The following is a 17,374-nucleotide window of genomic DNA, read 5'->3' as shown; positions in this document are numbered from 1 at the left end:
TGAATCAGTATTTATAGGTCCTGCTCACAGAAGACACGCTGGCTTTTCACCCACGTGGGCGCTTCCTTCGATGCAGAACGCAGATGGAGTCCATGACCTCAGGTCGCCGCATCAGTGACCACTTGCTTTGACGTTAGCATTTGCTTGTTAAAGTCCTTAAACCCAACGTCAGCATTCAAAAGATTTCTTTGATGAGTAATTTGGTTAGTGATATACATAAGGCAATTGTCACGTTATAATCAAAATAGATACGAGAAAGCCGTACAGGAAACAGTCACTGGTTTTTCAGGAAGTTTACACACCAAGTACATTCTCATCTAAATGCTATTACAGCCTTTGATCTAGGGTCAAACCTAATGTGAACTGACAGCATTCGACAGGTTCCAGATAAGTGAAGTGAAGACAATATCATTTCCGTGACCTTTGAACTAAATGAACAGGCGAGTGAATTAGCCTGCTGTCTTGGTCTGCTGGCCACCTGTTAGACAGCATCCCAACTTCCTTCTGTTTGCTCTCTGCACCACTGAGTAAAGCTCACCTGGCCGCCCGAGTGCACCCCGCGCACCACGGAAAGGACCATTGCAGGACACTGGGAAGCTGGGAGCTGATGTTGAGGTCCCAGGGGAGCTCCCAGAGCAAAGGGGAGAGGTGTCTCCATCGCTGCTCTCAGCTCCGGGCGCACTGCTGAAAGGCCTGCAGTATCAGCACAGGGAAGGGAAAGCCCCATTCCGGCACCAGTGGAGATTTAATGGCAAACTCAGCCCTTAGCCATCCCATGACGGGGCCAGAGCTCCGTGTTACCAACTGAGTTCCTGCCAGTGACAGTTCTGCAGCCTGACATGAACTGAGCGGGGGGCCTGCTGCCCGAAGCAGAGCTCCTCACCCCACCCAGACCCGTGCTGTCCCATGGGCCCCCCGTTACCTGGAGATCACACTGCAGTGTGGCGCTAACACTGTCCTTCTGCTGGTCCAGGACTCAGAAGTGAGAACCAGGAGGGAAGTTGAGAGACGTCCGCAACTGCGACCCGGACCCAGACCGAATCCTCCAGGGCACTCACCTTACAACTACGGCTATATGACTCTTCTTGCTTCCCACGCCAATGTGAGCCTCCAGGTACAGTAAGAGGAGAGGAGGGCGGCAGCTGTGAGCTTCGTGTTAACTAATGAGCAGGGCCCTGTGCAAATCACCATGTCACGGAAGACCCAGAAATCGTCGCTATGCCCCCAAACCGTGACCTTTCCAATATTTTTTTTAAACCAAAATGTCTACAACAGAGTCCTTAATACAAACAATTCCCTTAGCTAGTCAATTTCACGGCCGGAATTAGTTTGACTAGTAAGGTTACTCAAAACTGACCAATGGTACTTGTGAAATTCATTCCAGCCTTGAAAGTGACTTAGTTCAGTTGTGGTTTGCAGCGTTGCTATAGCCGTGCTGGACCCAGGGTATTTGAGAGACAAGGTGAGTGAAGAAGTATCTTTTTTGGACCAACTTCTCTTGTGCAAGCTCTGTGTAAACAAGAGACAAGCACTGAGAGCGCTGTTTAAGGTGGAAAGCTCGTCTCTCTCACCAGCAGAAATTAGTCCAGGAAAATATATCACCTCCCGCACCTTGTCTCTCTGAATTTAGTTGTGAAAATCATTGTGTGCAAATTCAATATTTTGCTGTTGATGCTGTCATGCATTTTCTAAAAGAAGTGTGATTTACCCCCGGCCCGGCTAACAAGCAATGAGACTCCACGGCCTACGCGATAGCGCCCAGGGGGAGCTGATGTGTCCTTGGGACACCCATGCTCAGGGAGAGGGGACGGGCGCTACTGAGGGAAAGGGAGGCTCGGAAGCAAGGGCACAACACACTGCCGAGGGCATACCCAGCTTAGGGTCTGTCTACACAGCAAAGAAACACCTGCGGCTGGCCCGTGCCAGCTGACTTGGGCTCGCGGGGCTTGGGCTGTTTCATTGCTGTGTAGACGTCTGGGCTCAGGCTGCAGCCCAAGCTCGGGGACCCGCCCAGATGTCTACACAGCAGTGACACAGCCCCGCAGCCCGAGTCCTACGCGCCCGAGTCGGCTGGCACGTGCCAGCCGCGGGTGTTTAGGTGCTGTGCAGATGCGCCCTTGGATGCCAGAGGCTCCATTGCTGATCACCAGCCAGCCAGCGCCTCTGCACCCGCACTAACCAGGGCTTGCAAGGTCCCTGTGCCCCTGCCTGCTGCCGGGTTTCTTTAGTGCGTTACAGGGGCGGGTGAACCCCCCTTTCGGGGAGGCTAAGCCACTGGCCCCACCCCTTCCACCTGCACCCTCCCTGTGGCCGGAGGAGCCCCGAGCAGCCCCCCGGTACTGGAGCCCCAAAGCCCCCGCTGCCGCCAGCGGAGCCCCAATCCCGGCCCGCCCTGAGCTGCTGGCCAGCCCGCCCCAGCCGTGCCAGCCCTCCCCATCACCGGGCTGAGCCGCTGGCCCGACCCCTGGGCTGAGCTGCTGGCCTGAGCACCGGGCCAAGCCACTGGCCTGACCTCCGGGCAGCCCAAGTGCTGCCTCAGGGCCGCTGGCCTGACCCCCAGGGTGGCCCGAGTTTCCCAGGGCAGCCCCAGGCCCTGGCTGCTGGCCGGCCTGAGCTCCAGGCCTCCGGCTGTAGCTGAGCCCCCACCGGCTTCAGGGGAAAGAGGGAGGGGGGGGCCTTGGGGCTGAACAGGGGCGGGGCCATGGCCTGGGTTAGGGGAGGCTTAGCCTGCCCTGGCCGTGGATACCGGCCGCCCATGGTGCGTTACAGCCCGTAGCCTGTCCTGCAGCACGGCTCCCTGCTGTTCTGCTCTCTCAGCGCCGCGCGCATCACTGGCATTAGTGAGTCTCCCAGGGCTGCCCCCCGGGAAGCTGGGTGCTGGCTGTGAGAGCTCAGTGTGCCCAGGCCAGCCCAGGGGCGAGATGTGCCCCGTCCGTGCTGTTCACTGGCAGCAGAGCCCGGCCCAGCGCGAATGAAGCCCAATGCCAGCTCTCTCCTTGCACAGGGGCCTGCACCACAAGGGCGAGGCAGGAGGGCGGTTGAAGGAACTCAGCTGCGCACACTAAAACCCAAGCAACCCAGGCTGCCCTGCTCGGGCTGCTACAGCCCTCTAGGGTCCCCCAAGGTAAGAGGCAGGGAAGGGAGAGGCAGAGACCAGCCGGGTGATTCCCGGACTCAGCGTCGCTCTGAGGGCTGGGAACTCCCCAGGAGCTACAGGACTCAGCCTGTGGAGCTAAGCTAAGCTACACAGATCATGCTGGAGCATTGCATGCTGGGACCCGTAGCCTCCATTGGCCATAGGCTGCATTTTACCAGGGGGCTTCCTATTGGCCATCCCTGCTATCCCTATTGAGAGCACAAGCTGCACTGTGGTCCCCTCTGCCAGCAAGACAGATGGACCAGGGGCTGGGAGCTGATTCGGGGCACGTAAGCACGACCTAGAACCAGCTTATGGTGGAGAGTCTCCTTTAGGCGCCGTGCTAAGAAATGCTGCTTCTTTCGGATCCCACTGGCTTCAGTCCCAGTTCCAGGTGCAGTGGGTTCCCCGGACGGAGCTGCATGAACCTGCCTTCTTCCCTTCTAAAGAAGGGAATAAAGAAAGAGCTAGCAAACTAACCAGATAAACCCCAGTTCCCCCTGGGGCAGGGCCACGGGGGGAAGATAGCCCAGCGAGTCTTCATTTTAATAGATAGCAAACCCATAGGGGGCCAGACTATAATCCCAGTTATACCGGTGTCAATCTGGAGTAACTCCATTAGCATGAGTGACTTTCCTTACCCCAGGGTAAATCTAGAGCAGGGGTCGGCAACCTTTCCAAAGTGGTGGGCCGAGTCTTCATTTATTCACTCTAATTTAAGGTTTCACATGCCAGTAATACATTTTAATGTTTTTAGAAGGTCTCTTTCTATAAGTCTATAATATAGAACTAAACTATTGTTGTATGTAAAGTAAATAATATTTTAAAAATGTTTAAGAAGCTTCATTTAAAATGAAATTAAAATGCAGAGCCCCCTGGATCGGTGGCCAGGACCCGGGCAGTGTGAGTGCCACTGAAAATCAGCTCGCGTGCCGCCTTTGGCACGCGTGCCATAGGTTGCCTACCCCTAGTCTAGAGTAACCATTGGATTAAGTGGAGTTACTCTGGATTTACTCCTTTGCAACTTTACAGCTTTGTAACGCAGGGCATTTAATTAAAAAAAAAAGTTAGTGCAAACACTCTCCCCCCGCCCCCTCATGACCCGAAGCTCCGAAGCTGGCCCACTGGCTTCCCAGGTGAACATCAACATTATTGACCTGAGACGTACGGTAAATATTGACCAGCATGACGTCAGTGTTAATAATTACCTCCAGGCACAACAAGTCTTGCTGTTTGCTGAATCATGGAGTCCTTGTAAACAGTTACATTAACCTTAATTTCTCCAACACAAGTATCTGGGTATGTGTAGGGACTATGAGACCCAAATCATCCCCCCCACCCCACCCCAATAAACATTTACAGTCTAGATAAGAAATGTGGGTGGAGTTAGAGGTCCAAGAAAAGCTATTCTTTGTCTCTTGTGATCCAATCAGGAGGCAGAGATTTACATATACGGTCATACAGATTACAACATGAGTGCTGGGAACAGTAGTGGTGGTATCTGAGCTCCGCAGGACTATCACTGTTCATTATGGGCTGGGTTCTCTAGGGTAGCCCCTTGTTCCAGGAGTGGCCCTGCGGGGCGCACTGGAGCCGTTGGTGGTGAGGGTGACTGGTCAGCGAGAGTGGTGCTAGCTGTTACGTGCCAGCGAGGGAAGCAGTGCTGTACAAGACCCAAGGAAAGGCAGCCCCTGCCTAAGGAGCTAACAGTCTAGCAAACCCAACCTTGATCGCATCTGCAACCCTGACGTCCCTGAAGTCGCAGGAGCAGGCTCCAGGGACAGACACTCTGGTCAGGCCAGAGGAATGTGATGACAAAGTTTTTTCACCTCTCGTACTCTGTCTCCGCCGCTTACAAGCAGCGATGCCGGGGTGGGGAAGGTGCTAGACTGCGGTGGGTTAGTGTCCCTGAGCCTGGCACTAGTGGGGCATCAGGAGGAGAGACAAAAGGGGTTAAATAGGTGTTGCTTGGCTAAGTGACGAAGGGTCAGGCGGTGGTGACATACGTACTGGAAAGGCCACCTGATAAGTGGCCCAGCAGCCAACTAATGCGCACCCTGACGGTGCCCACTGCTCTCAGGGCACAGCTCAGGCATTTGAAGAAATTCTGTGAAGACATGGTTGTTTTGTGTGTATACTTCCTCTACAAAAAGTAGTCCGCAGTGGAAAGATAAATGCAAGTGTAACCCTTCTGCCAGGTGGAGTCGGCAGCAACAAGGGCTGGGTTCAATGTCTAGGGGTTCCTCTTAACAAATCAAAACAGAACCGGCTCAAGCCCCCACCCAGTAACCTGGGGAAATTTAACCCCGGCCCTGGGCGCCTCTGAGAGGCAATACGTCCCTCCCGCAAGCACTGAGTCTGTGGATAGCAAAGAAAACTTGTAATAAAAGGGGAAAAGGAACCCGGCATTAATCTGGGGCCGGGGGCGGGGAAGGGGTGGAGTTGGGGCAGGGCCGGGGGTGGGACCGGGGCCCCGTGGAGGGTCCTCTTTTTTAAATGTTTGACTATGGTAACCCTACCACTGTCTCTCTGCTGCAGTGTCATGCTCTGAGGCCCCACCACTTAACCCAGCCCTCAGTGGGTGGCAGGAAACTTCTCCACTAGTGCAGGCTGGGCAGTGTCTTTCAGGACAACCCTGTCACCCACCAGCTCTAAGGCTCAGCACCTGGTTATCGGTGGTTTTAGCTCGAGCCGTCATTGGACAAAACAAGGCCTCTCAATGGAGTCTAACAGCTCTGTCTTCAAACACAAGAGCGGAGACGGTCAGATAATAGGTGGGATTTGGCATCTCTACCCTCTGCTTAGCAAATGAGGTTCAGTTTAAGGGAACCCCTCAATCAGGCAGGCTAAGTACGGTTCGGCTGCCCGTGACTCGTACAATAAGGATAACCACATTTCATTAGCCCTGCATTCGGGCTAATGTGAGAATGATCTAGTACCCAGGGCTAGGGAAAGGGTGTCTATACACCTGGGTACAATGCTTCAATTATACAGAAATACAACGTCTGGGTTAAAAGTCATTGCTGATATACATAATCTGCAATATCCCCAATGTAGGGTAATACATTTAGTGATACACTTTAGATATTAGCATCCAAATATTCAGGCACATCACTCATCAAAGGGCTTTGTAACCCAGCACCAGCCCAGAGGGATCGCTTTGGGGAAGCAGTTCCCGTCATGCTGTGCACCTAGGCAGAGTGGGCGTGTCTATGCAAATGAAGGCTGCTCCCAGAGTCTTTCCCCCCAGCTCCTCACGGGCTCATTCAGACCCTGCGTGCACAGGTCGTAGGGGAAAGCTTGCAAACACTTTTCTGTTTGGAACAGATTTTTATTCCTAACTTTTCCTCTTCCAGAATCTGCTCAAAATTCACAGTCCCTTCTCCTGCACCCCCCGTCCCTCCGCCGGCTCTGTTGGTGGCAGGCTGTGACCTGACAGTTCAATTCACTCTCGTATAAAAACTAGCCTGGGGCCCAGTTCCTGAAGTGCCACTCGTGGGATTGGACACCCTGGAAGCCCTCAAAGTGCTGCTGAGGGGGGAGGGGCAGTGTGAGCCTGTCCGATTTTTTATTTTTCCTCTCTCTCACCAGCTGCTGTTTCTTCACTCCTCTCTCCCCCCTCCCCTATTAGCTTCTCTCCCCATGCCCGTCTCTGGGAAGCCTCTCCCACTTGCGCTAAAGGAGATCTCCAGTGAGCTCTGGTCAAGTGTAGGTAGTCTCTTGGTCTATCCAAGGCCGTGATCAAGTGTCTTGATGTTTTTGGTCTTTTGGCCTCGAGATGAAAACCTTGTCTTTGTTTCTGGGACCTTGAAGTGAAAAAATTCTCGGAGCTTTATCCCCACTGTAGGCTGTGCCCAGCCAGCAGACGGTGACATCCTCTTCCCCCCCCCCGTCCCCCCGCAACTCCTGCCTTGCAGCATGTCCCTGATGCGCTACTCTCTCCTGCAGGACAACCATCAGCAAGAGAGAGTGAAGAGGGAAGGCCAGAAACCACAGCGAGCCAGACCCACAAGGAAACCCACTTGGAATCCCGGCTCTGGGTCCATCTTAGGCATGGTACAGTACGAGGGGAAGAGGGTGGAAGCCATGAGCTCCGGACTAACTAACAGGCAACAAAAGTCTGTTCCGTAATCGATGGGGCACAAGGGGGGCTCAACATTCTGCTTGCTCTTGGGAGACCCTGCCCGGATGCAGCCAGAGCACATGCTCCAGGAGAGGGGAGGGGAGTGAATGAGGGGAAATGCTGGCCCAGAAAGAACGGGACGGGGGAGAGCTCCATGTCCACAGCCCCCTCCTGATCCTTCCTGGAGGAAGGGAAGCTGTACGAGCCGGTGGGGAGGTGAGGACGGTGCTGAGACCCCCGCACGGCTGTGACAGCAGGGGGAGCAGCCTCCCTCGAGGGGTCTGTCTACACTGGAGCTGGGAACGTGGCCCCCAGCCCGGGCAGGCAGACTCACGCTGGCTCTGCTCCAGGTAACATGCTAAGAATAGCAGTGTGGACGGTGCGGTGTGGGTGGCGGCTCGGGCTAGCCCCCCGCGTCCAAGCCCGCCCACCCCCCGGGCCTGAGCTGCCATGGCCACGCGGCTATTTGTAGCGCACTTGCCTGAGCGGAGCTAGTGTGAGTCTGTCTCCCCAGCTGCAGCCTGGATAGAGCCTTGGATCCCCAGCGAATCCGCCCAGGCCCTCGCGTGCCGGACCAGTGCAGCCCAGGACGATGGCTCACCATTGCTGCAGCGGCAGCAGGGCGCTAACCGCTTGCACGCATCCCCCCGGCCTCGCCCCGTGCTGCCCTGCAAGCCCCGGCTTCCCAGTGACTCCCCCTAACCCTCTCCTCTCCTCCTGCAGATCCGCATTGAGAAATTCATCACGCTCCCCACCCCCGTGCTCCACTGTCCCAGCTGCCAGGGATCTGTCGCCACCGGCCAGGTGAGAGGTCGCCTCATGGGGGAACAGCACGAGGCAACCCAGGGGCCACAGGGAGGGCAGGACTCCGAGCCGGGGACACCTTCCCGCTCTGTTCCTCTTCCTGTCAAACACAACTAACCTGCTGCAGTGGGGTCAGGGAATGCAGGACAGCAGGGGGAGGTGGGCACGGTACCTGCTAATTCCACTGTCCACAGAGGCTCTGAAAGTCCTGTCACAGCCCCCACCTCCAGCCGGGACTCGCAGGGAGGGCTCTGGCGAAACGCGCTGCTCTCCCTGGCCACCTATCACCGAACCGCCTGCTGCTGAGAGACAGCGACCGAGTGCCCGGCTGGCAAGGAGGGCTTGGCTCAGTCCTGCCCGGCTCAGTCAGGGCTGAAGGGAAGAGCTGCTGGGGCTGTACTGCTCCTTCGCTAGCGCTGTCTGGGCTCAGAGCACACTATGTGCAGTAATGACTGAATCCTCCCAGCCCCCTGCAGCAGGTGGGTCAGTATTATCGCCATTAGACAGATGGGGAAACTGAGGCACGGATCGGTTAACGGGCATGTGGTGAGTCCATGATGGAACCAAGATTAGAAGTCAGGAGTGTCTGGTTCCTCGGCCATCGGCTGATTGTCAGAGCACCCTGCCCCCCACTCTGGTCCTCTGCCTGCAGGGTGGTGATCGTGTGTGCCAGGCCCTGGCTAGCTCGTCTGGGATCCCTCGCCACCCTGACCTACGGCGGCAAGGAGCAGCGGGCGGAGAGGACACTGTAGGTGACCCCTCTCTGTCTCGTGCAGGACGGGCGCTCTGCTGAGGGGATCCTGAGCCGCAGGACCAGGAGAGAAGACGAAAGGCCCACGGCGGCGAAGCGCAAAGCCAAGCAGAGAGCGAAAGACTGGCTCTACTGTGCTGGCTGCTATTCCAGCCTCACACTGCGGGACCAGACGGCTCCCTTGAGAGAGGCGGCGGACGGAGGATCAAGCGGAGATTAGCTACTGCACCCATCTGAGGTGGAGTCCTTCCAGGCCACACTTCCCTTGTGTAGCTAGACAGCAGCCCAGGCTGGAGTCTGGTATGTCCCCCTCCCCTCCATGCCCCTGAGATCAGTTACACGGAATCTGGATCCCAACCCCCTTCCCCCTCCAGCTGGCACAAACGCCCCCTGCTTCTCCTGCTGTAGGGCTGGGATGGAACTAAGGCCCCTTTCTCTGAGTCCTACAAACCCACAATCCCCTGCCTCATTCCCAGTAACAGCACAGACAAGGGGAGCGCGGCCGCCCGGGGACCAGAACGGCCTGTCCCGTGGTGCCCTCCGGCCTCCCGGGTGCTGTGCAGAGGCAGATAGATAGAAATGAAATTAAAGCTCCGTATAAAGGGCTGAACTCACTGGGGTGTATGTGGGTCCAGCTCTGCTGCGCTGAGTGGAACTGCGCCCGTCTATACCTGCAGGGACTGTGAGCTAAGAGTGCAAATAAACACAAATACACTCGCTCTGCGTGACCAGTTCCTGTTGGCGGGGCTGGGCCTCGAGCCAGGGCCGCACGACTCCGCCCAGGCTTCGCCGGCTCCTTTTCTCTAGCTCATTTACTCCTGGTGTCGTGTGCTGAGGAGAGGGGGCCAGAGAGCCCCGTGGTGCATGAGCCAATGGGGGGATACATGGCAGCTTTCATTTACAGGTACATGCTGTGGAGACCACAGCTCCCAGCATGCAATGCTCCTCCTTGAGCTGCATGGCCTAGCTGAGCACCCTTGCACTCAGCACCACCATTCTGGTGGCCCCACAGCGCCATACATGGTAGGAGATTTGGTCTCAGCTCCTGGTGCCGTATCACAGAGCCCCCATGACAGCTGGCCCTAGGACTGGCTGTGCCATGGGGACCCTCTGCTCTGACGGTGGCTCTGTCGTCAGGACTGAGGCATGCTGTCATCTGGTGCGGAGGGGGGTGATTTGCAATGTCGCTGCCTCTGCAGCACCTATTCTGTGCCCAAAGAGAGGAATTTAATTAGTTCTTTAATGAGCTGAAAATCAAAAAGGCCTCCTGCAAAAAGTGGAAACTGACAAATCTCGAAGGAGGAGTGCAAAAGAACAGTGCAAGCAGATAGGGCCAAAATCAGAAAAGCAAAGGCACAAAACGAGTTACACTAGCAGGGGAGATGGAAGGAAATCGAAGGGATTCTGTAAGTACATTCGCAGCAAGAGAACGATGAAGGAAAGTTTAGACCCAGTACTTAGTGGGGAGGGAGAGCTAGTAATGGACGACACCAAGAAGGCTGAGGTGTTTAATGCCTATTTTGTTTCAGTCGTCACTAAAAAGGTAAATTGTAGCCAGATCCTTAACACAATGAATATTAACCACCAGGGGGAAGGAATGAAAACCAAACCCAGGGAAAGAACAGGTGAAAGACTGTTTAGATCAATTAGATGTATTCAAGTCAGCAGGGCCTGATGAAATTCACTCCAGGGTATTTCAGGAACTAGCTGAAGCCGTCTTGGAACCATCAGCGATTATCTCTGACAACTCGTGGAGGACGGGTGAGATCCCAGAGAACTGGAGAAGGGCAAACGTAGTATCTCTCGTTAAAAGGGGGAACCAAGAGGCCCCGGGGGATTATAGACCAGGCAGCCTAACTTCGATATCTGGAAAGATCCTGGAACAAATGATTAACCAATCAGCTTTGAGCACCTGGAGGATAACAGGGTTCCACGGAATAGCCAGCATGGATTTGTCAAGAACAAATCATACCAGACCAGCCGCATTTCCTTCTGTGACAGTGTTACTGGCCAGCGGCTGTGGAGAAGCAGTAGATGTGGTGGGTCTTGGTTTCAGAAAGAGGCTCTTATCTTCTGCTGGCAGGGCCTGTGTGGCGCTGAGGACTCTGTTAAAGGCCCTGTAGCCTCCTGGTTAGGGTTACCATTCGTCCGGATTCCCCCGGACATGTCCGGCTTTTAGAGTTAAAAATAGCATCCGGGGGGAATTTGTAAATGTCCGGACTCCCTCCCCCCCCCCCGCAGAGCACGCGCTGCTAACAGGGCAGCCGGATGGATGGTGCCACTTGCATGGGGCTCCGACAGCCAGAGAGACCCCTCCTCCGCTTCCCCCTCCTCTCCCCTGCAGCTGAGAGCACTCCCTCCCTCCCTGCAGTCGCAGATCACCAGCCGGCTGTTCGCACCGTCAGTCTGGAGCGCCTCCCCCTGCTCCTCCTTCCCCGCACGCCGGTCTGAGCGGCACAGTAAGGGGGCCAGGGGGTCGGAGAAGGGGGAGGGAGGTTCTGGAGGGAGCAGTCAAGAGACAGGGGGGGGGGCTTTTTGGGGGTGGGGGGGTGGATAAGGTTTTGGGCAGTCAGGGTACAGGTAGGGGGTAGGATCCTGCGGGGGGCAGTTAGGGTGGGGTGGTCTCAGGAGGGGGCAGTTAGGGGACAAGGAACAGGGAGGCTTAGGTAGGGGGTGGGGGTTCTGGAGGGCAGTTAGGAGCAGGGGTCCCAGGAGGGGTAGTCAGGGGACAAGGAGTGGGGGGGCTGTCAGGGGGCAGGGGTGGGGAGAGGGATCGGAGCAGTCAGGGGACAGGGAGCAGAGGGGTTTAGATGGGTCAGGAGTTCTGGGGGGGGGGCTGTCAGGGGGTGGGGAGTGGTTGGATGGGGCGTGGGAGTCCCGGGGGTCTGTCTGGGGGTGGGGGTGGGGGTGGGGGTGGGGGTGGGGGTGGGGGTGAGGGTGTAGATAAGGGTTGCGGCAGTCAGAGGGCAGGTAGGGGGTAGGGTCCTAGGGGGCCAGTTAGGATGGGGGGAGGGTCTCAGGAGGGGGCAGTCAGGGAACAAGGAGCAGGGAGGCTTAGGTAGGGGGTGGAGTCCTGGGGGGCAGTTAGGGGCAGAGGTCCCAGGGGGGGCAGTAAGGGGACAAGGAGCAGGGGGAGGGTTGGGGGTCCTGAGGGGGGCGGGAAGTGGGAGGGAGTGGAAGGGGCAGGGGTGGGGCTAGGGCAGGACTGGGGCGGGGCTAGGGCAGGACTGGGGCAGGGCTCCTCCCGTCCTCTTTTTTGCTTGCTGAAATATGGTAACCCTACAGTCACATCACGGGGGAGGCTTGGGGGTCTGCCACGCACCCCCCAGGATGTTCCCTGGGCCTTTCCCCTCTCTAGCATGGGCCATTGTGTGACGGCATAGAAATAGGGGCTTTTCCCGACGAGACCTGCTCTGCGCAGGCTGCCTTCGCCCTGCAGCGGGATCCCCCTTGCCCCCTGCCAGGCACTGGCCCCTTCGTTACTGACCCCGCAGCAGCATGCAGAGGCCTGGTGCAGGAGCAGGGCTGGCGTAATAACAGGGCGGACACGCCCGTTCCTGCCCGAGGCGCGTGCCCCCTCCTGGAAGAGCAGCTGGCAGAAGTGGGTGTCGTGAATAGGGGCAGAGGGAAGTGGGGCGACGCGCCCGTGGGCCTGGGGGTGGCGGCAGCAGTTTGGCAGCTCAGCCCCAGAGCGTCCATGCTGGCCCTGCGCTTTCCTGTCTCCATTAGGGGTCAGTGCTCAGGGCCCAGGGCTGGCAGTCGGGGCCCCCGGCCTGCACGCAGCTGCTGGCTCTGCCGCGCCGTCCCCTCCCACCGCCCGGCTCTGAGGGGCAGAGAGAGGGGCACCGCCTGGGCCTGCAGCCGCTGCCTGTGGGATCAGCCCTGGCGTGGCTCCATCAGCGAGTGAGTGGGGCTGTGGGGTGAAGGGCTCAGCGGGCCTGTGTGTGTGTAATGCTGATCCTGTGTGTGCAGGGCCGTGTGAGTGTGTAAGGCTGGTCCCATGTGTACAGAGATGTGTGAGTGTGTAAGGCTGATCTCACGTGTGCTGGGCAGTGTGAGTGTGTAAGGCTGGTCCCATGTGTACAGAGATGTGTGAGTGTGTAAGGCTGATCTCACGTGTACTTGGCCATGTGAGTGTGTAAGGCTGGTCCCATGTGTACAGAGATGTGTGAGTGTGTAAGGCTGGTCCCACGTGTAAAGATATGTGTGAGTGTGTAAGGCTGATCCCACGTGTGCAGGGCTCTGTGTGTGTAATGCTGATCCTGTGTGTGCAGGGCCGTGTGAGTGTGTAAGGCTGGTCCCATGTGTACAGAGATGTGTGAGTGTGTAAGGCTGATCCCACGTGTGCTGGGCAGTGTGAGTGTGTAAGGCTGATCTCACGTGTGCTGGGCAATGTGAGTGTGTAAGGCTGATCCCACGTGTGCTGGGCAGTGTGAGTGTGTAAGGCTGATCTCAGGTGTGCTGGGCAGCGTGAGTGTGTAAGGTTGATCTCATGTGTGCTGGGCAGTGTGAGTGTGTAAGGCCGGTCCCACGTGTGCTGGGCAGTGTGAGTGTGTAAGGCTGATCCCACGTGTGCTGGGCAGTGTGAGTGTGTAAGGCTGATCTCATGTGTGCTGGGCAGTGTGAGTGTGTAAGGCCGGTCCCACGTGTGCTGGGCAGTGTGAGTGTGTAAGGCTGGTCCCATGTGTGCTGGGCAGCGTGAGTGTGTAAGGCTGATCCCACGTGTGCTGGGCAGTGTGAGTGTGTAAGGCTGATCTCATGTGTGCTGGGCAGTGTGAGTGTGTAAGGCTGACCCCACGTGTGCTGGGCAGTGTGAGTGTGTAAGGCTGATCTCATGTGTGCTGGGCAGTGTGAGTGTGTAAGGCCGGTCCCACGTGTGCTGGGCAGTGTGAGTGTGTAAGGCTGGTCCCATGTGTGCTGGGCAGTGTGAGTGTGTAAGGCTGATCCCACGTGTGCTGGGCAGTGTGAGTGTGTAAGGCTGGTCCCACATGTAAAGATATGTGTGAGTGTGTAAGGCTGATCCCACGTGTGCTGGGCAGTGTGAGTGTGTAAGGCTGGTCCCACATGTAAAGATATGTGTGAGTGTGTAAGGCTGGTCCCACGTGCACAGAGATGTGTGAGTGTGTAAGGCTGATCCCATGTGTGCTGGGCAGTGTGAGTGTGTAAGGCCGGTCCCATGTGTGCTGGGCAGTGTGAGTGTGTAAGGCTGATCCCACGTGTGCTGGGCAGTGTGAGTGTGTAAGGCTGATCTCACGTGTGCTGGGCAGCGTGAGTGTGTAAGGCTGATCCCACGTGTGCTGGGCAGTGTGAGTGTGTAAGGCCGGTCCCATGTGTACAGAGATGTGTGTGTGTAAGGCCGGTCCCATGTGTGCTGGGCAGTGTGAGTGTGTAAACCTGGTTGAATACATATGCAGATGTTTGCAGCGACCATCCCTGCCCCACCCCATATTCACCAGGCTGCTGTTGTGTCCTCCCCAGATTTGCCTGCACTCACCGTGCCCCTTCCCTGCCCCCTGGCTGGTGGTGGCCGTCGTCAGGGAGGGCAGCCTGCAGAGATTAGCTAGGGTTACCATATTTTGTCCCTCCTAATGGAGGACACTCCCGGGGGCCCCGCCCACGCCCCCGCCCCAACTCCGCCCCCTCCCAAAGTCTCCGCCCCCTCCCCTGCTTCCCGCGAACATTTAATTCGCGGGAAGCCTGAAGCAGGTAAGGGGGGGTGGGAGGAGGCGCGGCCCGGCCCAGCCCAGCTCAGCCCAGGCTGGCTCCCCCGGCGGCTCCAGCCTGGGTCGGCTCGGGCCCTGGGGTGCCGACCCCGGCCGACCACCCCCGGCGGCCCGGCGCACCCCCCGGCTCCCAGCCCCGCGGGCCCGGCCCCCGGCTCCCCGATCCCGGCCCGGCTCCCAGCCCCGCGGGCCCGGCCCCCCGACCCCAGCCCAGCTCCCCGATCCCGGCCCGACTCCCCGACCCGCGGGCCCAGCCCCCCGACCCGCGGGCCCGGCCCGGCTCCCAGCCCCACGGGCCCGGCCCCCCGGCCCCCAGCCCCCCGATCCCGGCCCGGCTCCCCGACCCGCCGGCCCGGCTCCCCGACCCCGGGCCGGCTCCCCGCCCCGCGGGCCCAGCTCCCCGCCCCGCGGGCCCGGCCCCCCGGCTCCCAGCCCCACGGGCCCGGCCCCCCGGCTCCCAGCCCCACGGGCCCGGCCCGACTCCCCGACCCGCGGGTCCGGCCCCCCGATCCCGGCCCGGCTCCCCGACCCGCGGGCCCGGCCCCCCGGCTCCCCGCCCCGCGGGCCCGGCCCCCTGATCCCGGCCCGGCTCCCCGCCCCGCGGGCCCGGCCCCCCGATCCCGGCCCGGCTCCCCGACCTGCGGGCCCGGCCCCCCGGCTCCCCGACCCGCGGGCCCGGCCCCCCGATCCCGGCTCCCCGACCCGCGGGCCCGGCCCGGCTCCCAGCCCCACGGGCCCGGCCCCCCGACCCCGGCCCGGCCCCCAGCCCACCGACCCCGGCCCGGCTCCCCAACCCGCGGGCCCGGCCCGGCTCCCCGACCCGCAGGCCTGGCCCGGCTCCCCGACCCGCGGGCCCGGCTCCCCGACCCCGGCCCGGCTCCCCGACCCGCGGGCCCGGCTCCCGGCCCGGCCCGGCACCATGCCCCCGGCCCCGCACAAAGAGGCCCCGGCCGAGCCTCCCGATTTTCCCGGACATGCCCGGCTTTTGGGGATTTCCCCCCGGACGGGGATTTGAGCCCCCAAAAGCCGGACATGTCCGGGAAAATCCGGACGTAAGGTAACCCTAGATTAGCAGACAGCCGCCATCTTCCCAGGCCCGGCGGAGGCTGCTGTGAAATGGCCGCCGTGGGGCCGAGGTGCGGGAGCAGGAATTTTGAGGGAGATTTCTACTCTCTTGCTGCAGCTGCCCGCTCCGAGCTGCTGGGCTGGGTGCGTCCCAGGAGCGGCCTTCCGCTTTTCCAGCAGGACAGCGAGCACGGGCTGCGCTCGGCCCCGAGTTCGGGTCCCTGTCTGTGCTCCATCGCGGGCGTATTCATTCGGGTCACAGATCAGCGGAAACGGGGATTTCCTGAGGGGCACCTGGAAACCGCCCTGGCCAGGCCAGTCTCTTCGGGCAGGGTGGGGGCTGTCAGGGCTCACTGGGGCTGCATCTTCAGCCAGGACAGGGGCTATTGCGTGCTCCAGTGGGGAGGGGATTACAAGGCCAGAACAGTCATTGTCCCAGACCCTGGAGCCCTGATGTGCATTAAACCCTATGTGGCCCGGCCGGCACGGACTGGGGTGAATAGTGGCTCTGATTCCCACCCCTGCCCTGTGTCACTGGGTCGGGGATGCAGCAGTTCGGCTAGTGGAGTTGGCGCCTGAGTGAGGATTCACCCTCTTCTGCCCAGCTGGAGGCCAACGGGACGGAGACCTCAGGGCCCAGCAGCAGCCAGTGGAAATCAGGCCGCTCTGAGTCACTTTAAGGAGGTGGTTTTCAAACTGCAGGTCGGGACCCAGTTCTGGGTCGCGGAATGGAAGGCACTGGGTCGCGGCGGCTCTGGTCAGCACTGCCGACCGGGCTGTTAAAAGTCCGCCTAGGAGCCGGGGCGCAGCGCGGTCTGCGGTGCCGGGACAGGCAGGAAGCCTGCCTTAACATCCCCGGTGCGTCACTGACCGGGAGCCGCCCGAGGTAAGACTGCACCCGAACCCTGCGCCCCAATCCACTGCCTCAGCCTGAGCCCCCCCAAACCCAGAGCCCCTCCTGCACCCCAAACCCCTCATCCCCAGCCCCACCCCAGAGCCTGCACCCCCACCCCAGAGTCCTGACCCCCTCCCGCACCCCAACCCCCTGCCCAAGCCCTTAACCCCCCCAAACCCAGAGCCCCTCCTGCACCCCAAACCCCTCATCCCCAGCCCCACCCCAGAGCCTGCACCCCCACCCCAGAGTCCTGACCCCTTCCCGCACCCCAACCCCCTGCCCCAGCCCTGAACCCCCCCAAACCCAGAGCCCCTCCTGCACCCCAAACCCCTCATCCCCAGCCCCACCCCAGAACTTGAACCCCCAACACAGAGCCCTGACCCTCTCCTGCACCCCAGCCCCCTGTCCCAGCCCAGAGCCCCCTACCACACCCTGAACCCCTCATTCCCAGCCCCACCCCGCAGCCCGCATCCCCACAGCCCTCAGCCCTGCACTCCAACCCAAAACCAGAGCCCCTTCCTGCACCCCAAACCCCTCATACCCAGCCCTACCCCAGAGCCTGCACCCCCACCCCAGAGCCCTGACCCCCTCCCACATCCCAAGACCCTGCCTTGGCCATGGGCCCCCCCAAACCCCGAGCCCCTCCTGCATCCCAAACCCCTCATCTCCAGCCCCACCTCAGAGCCTGTACCCCCAGCACAGAGCCCTGACCCCTCCTGCACCTCAACCCCCTGCCCCAGCCCAGAGCCCCCTACCACACCCTGAACCCCTCATTCCCGGCCCCAACCCGCAGCCCTCAGCCCCGCACGCCATAGCCCCGCACCCCAACCCTCTGCCCCAGCCCTGAGCTACTCCCAAACCCCTCATCCCCAGCTCC

At 59.8% G+C, this 17,374-nt stretch overlaps 2 protein-coding genes across 3 annotated transcripts in view; both read left to right on the top strand.

Moving 5' to 3' along the window:
* The window catches only part of LOC128830959 (uncharacterized), a 28,606-nt gene extending 19,073 nt beyond the window's left edge, over window positions 1-9,533 (top strand). Inside the window, exons 6-10 of one of the 2 annotated variants that reach the window (XM_054016945.1) lie at window positions 974-1,114; window positions 3,005-3,124; window positions 7,085-7,192; window positions 7,983-8,063; window positions 8,840-9,533. In XM_054016945.1, coding sequence (XP_053872920.1) covers window positions 974-1,114; window positions 3,005-3,124; window positions 7,085-7,192; window positions 7,983-8,063; window positions 8,840-9,034 — 645 coding nt within the window. In that variant the 3' untranslated portion in view covers window positions 9,035-9,533. The remainder of the gene's footprint in view (window positions 1-973; window positions 1,115-3,004; window positions 3,125-7,084; window positions 7,193-7,982; window positions 8,064-8,839) is intronic. The other variant, XM_054016946.1, reaches the window with a different exon arrangement.
* An 898-nt stretch (window positions 9,534-10,431) lies between these two features.
* LOC128830974 (uncharacterized) lies at window positions 10,432-16,600 on the top strand. The gene is made up of 3 exons (XM_054016968.1): window positions 10,432-10,853; window positions 12,544-12,717; window positions 15,721-16,600. The coding sequence occupies exons 1-3, from the start codon at window positions 10,701-10,703 to the stop codon at window positions 16,054-16,056; spliced, it is 663 nt and encodes a 220-aa protein (XP_053872943.1). The 5' UTR covers window positions 10,432-10,700; the 3' UTR covers window positions 16,057-16,600.
* The last annotated feature ends 774 nt before the right edge of the window (window positions 16,601-17,374 follow it).

Source organism: Malaclemys terrapin, chromosome 2 (assembly GCF_027887155.1).
Source record: "Malaclemys terrapin pileata isolate rMalTer1 chromosome 2, rMalTer1.hap1, whole genome shotgun sequence".
Taxonomy (NCBI): domain Eukaryota; kingdom Metazoa; phylum Chordata; order Testudines; family Emydidae; genus Malaclemys; species Malaclemys terrapin.
Note: the sequence above shows the minus strand (reverse complement) of the source record. Positions and strands in the feature narration are given on the sequence as shown.

Coding starts and splice junctions, on each gene's coding strand:
- LOC128830974 (XM_054016968.1), top strand. CDS start 10,701: ATGATTAACCAATCAGCTTTGAGCACCTGGAGGATAACAGGGTTCCAC. Junction 10,854..12,543: donor GTGGAGAAGCAGTAGATGTG/GTGGGTCTTGGT, acceptor TGTCTCCATTAG/GGGTCAGTGCTCAGGGCCCA. Junction 12,718..15,720: donor TGGCGTGGCTCCATCAGCGA/GTGAGTGGGGCT, acceptor CTCTTGCTGCAG/CTGCCCGCTCCGAGCTGCTG.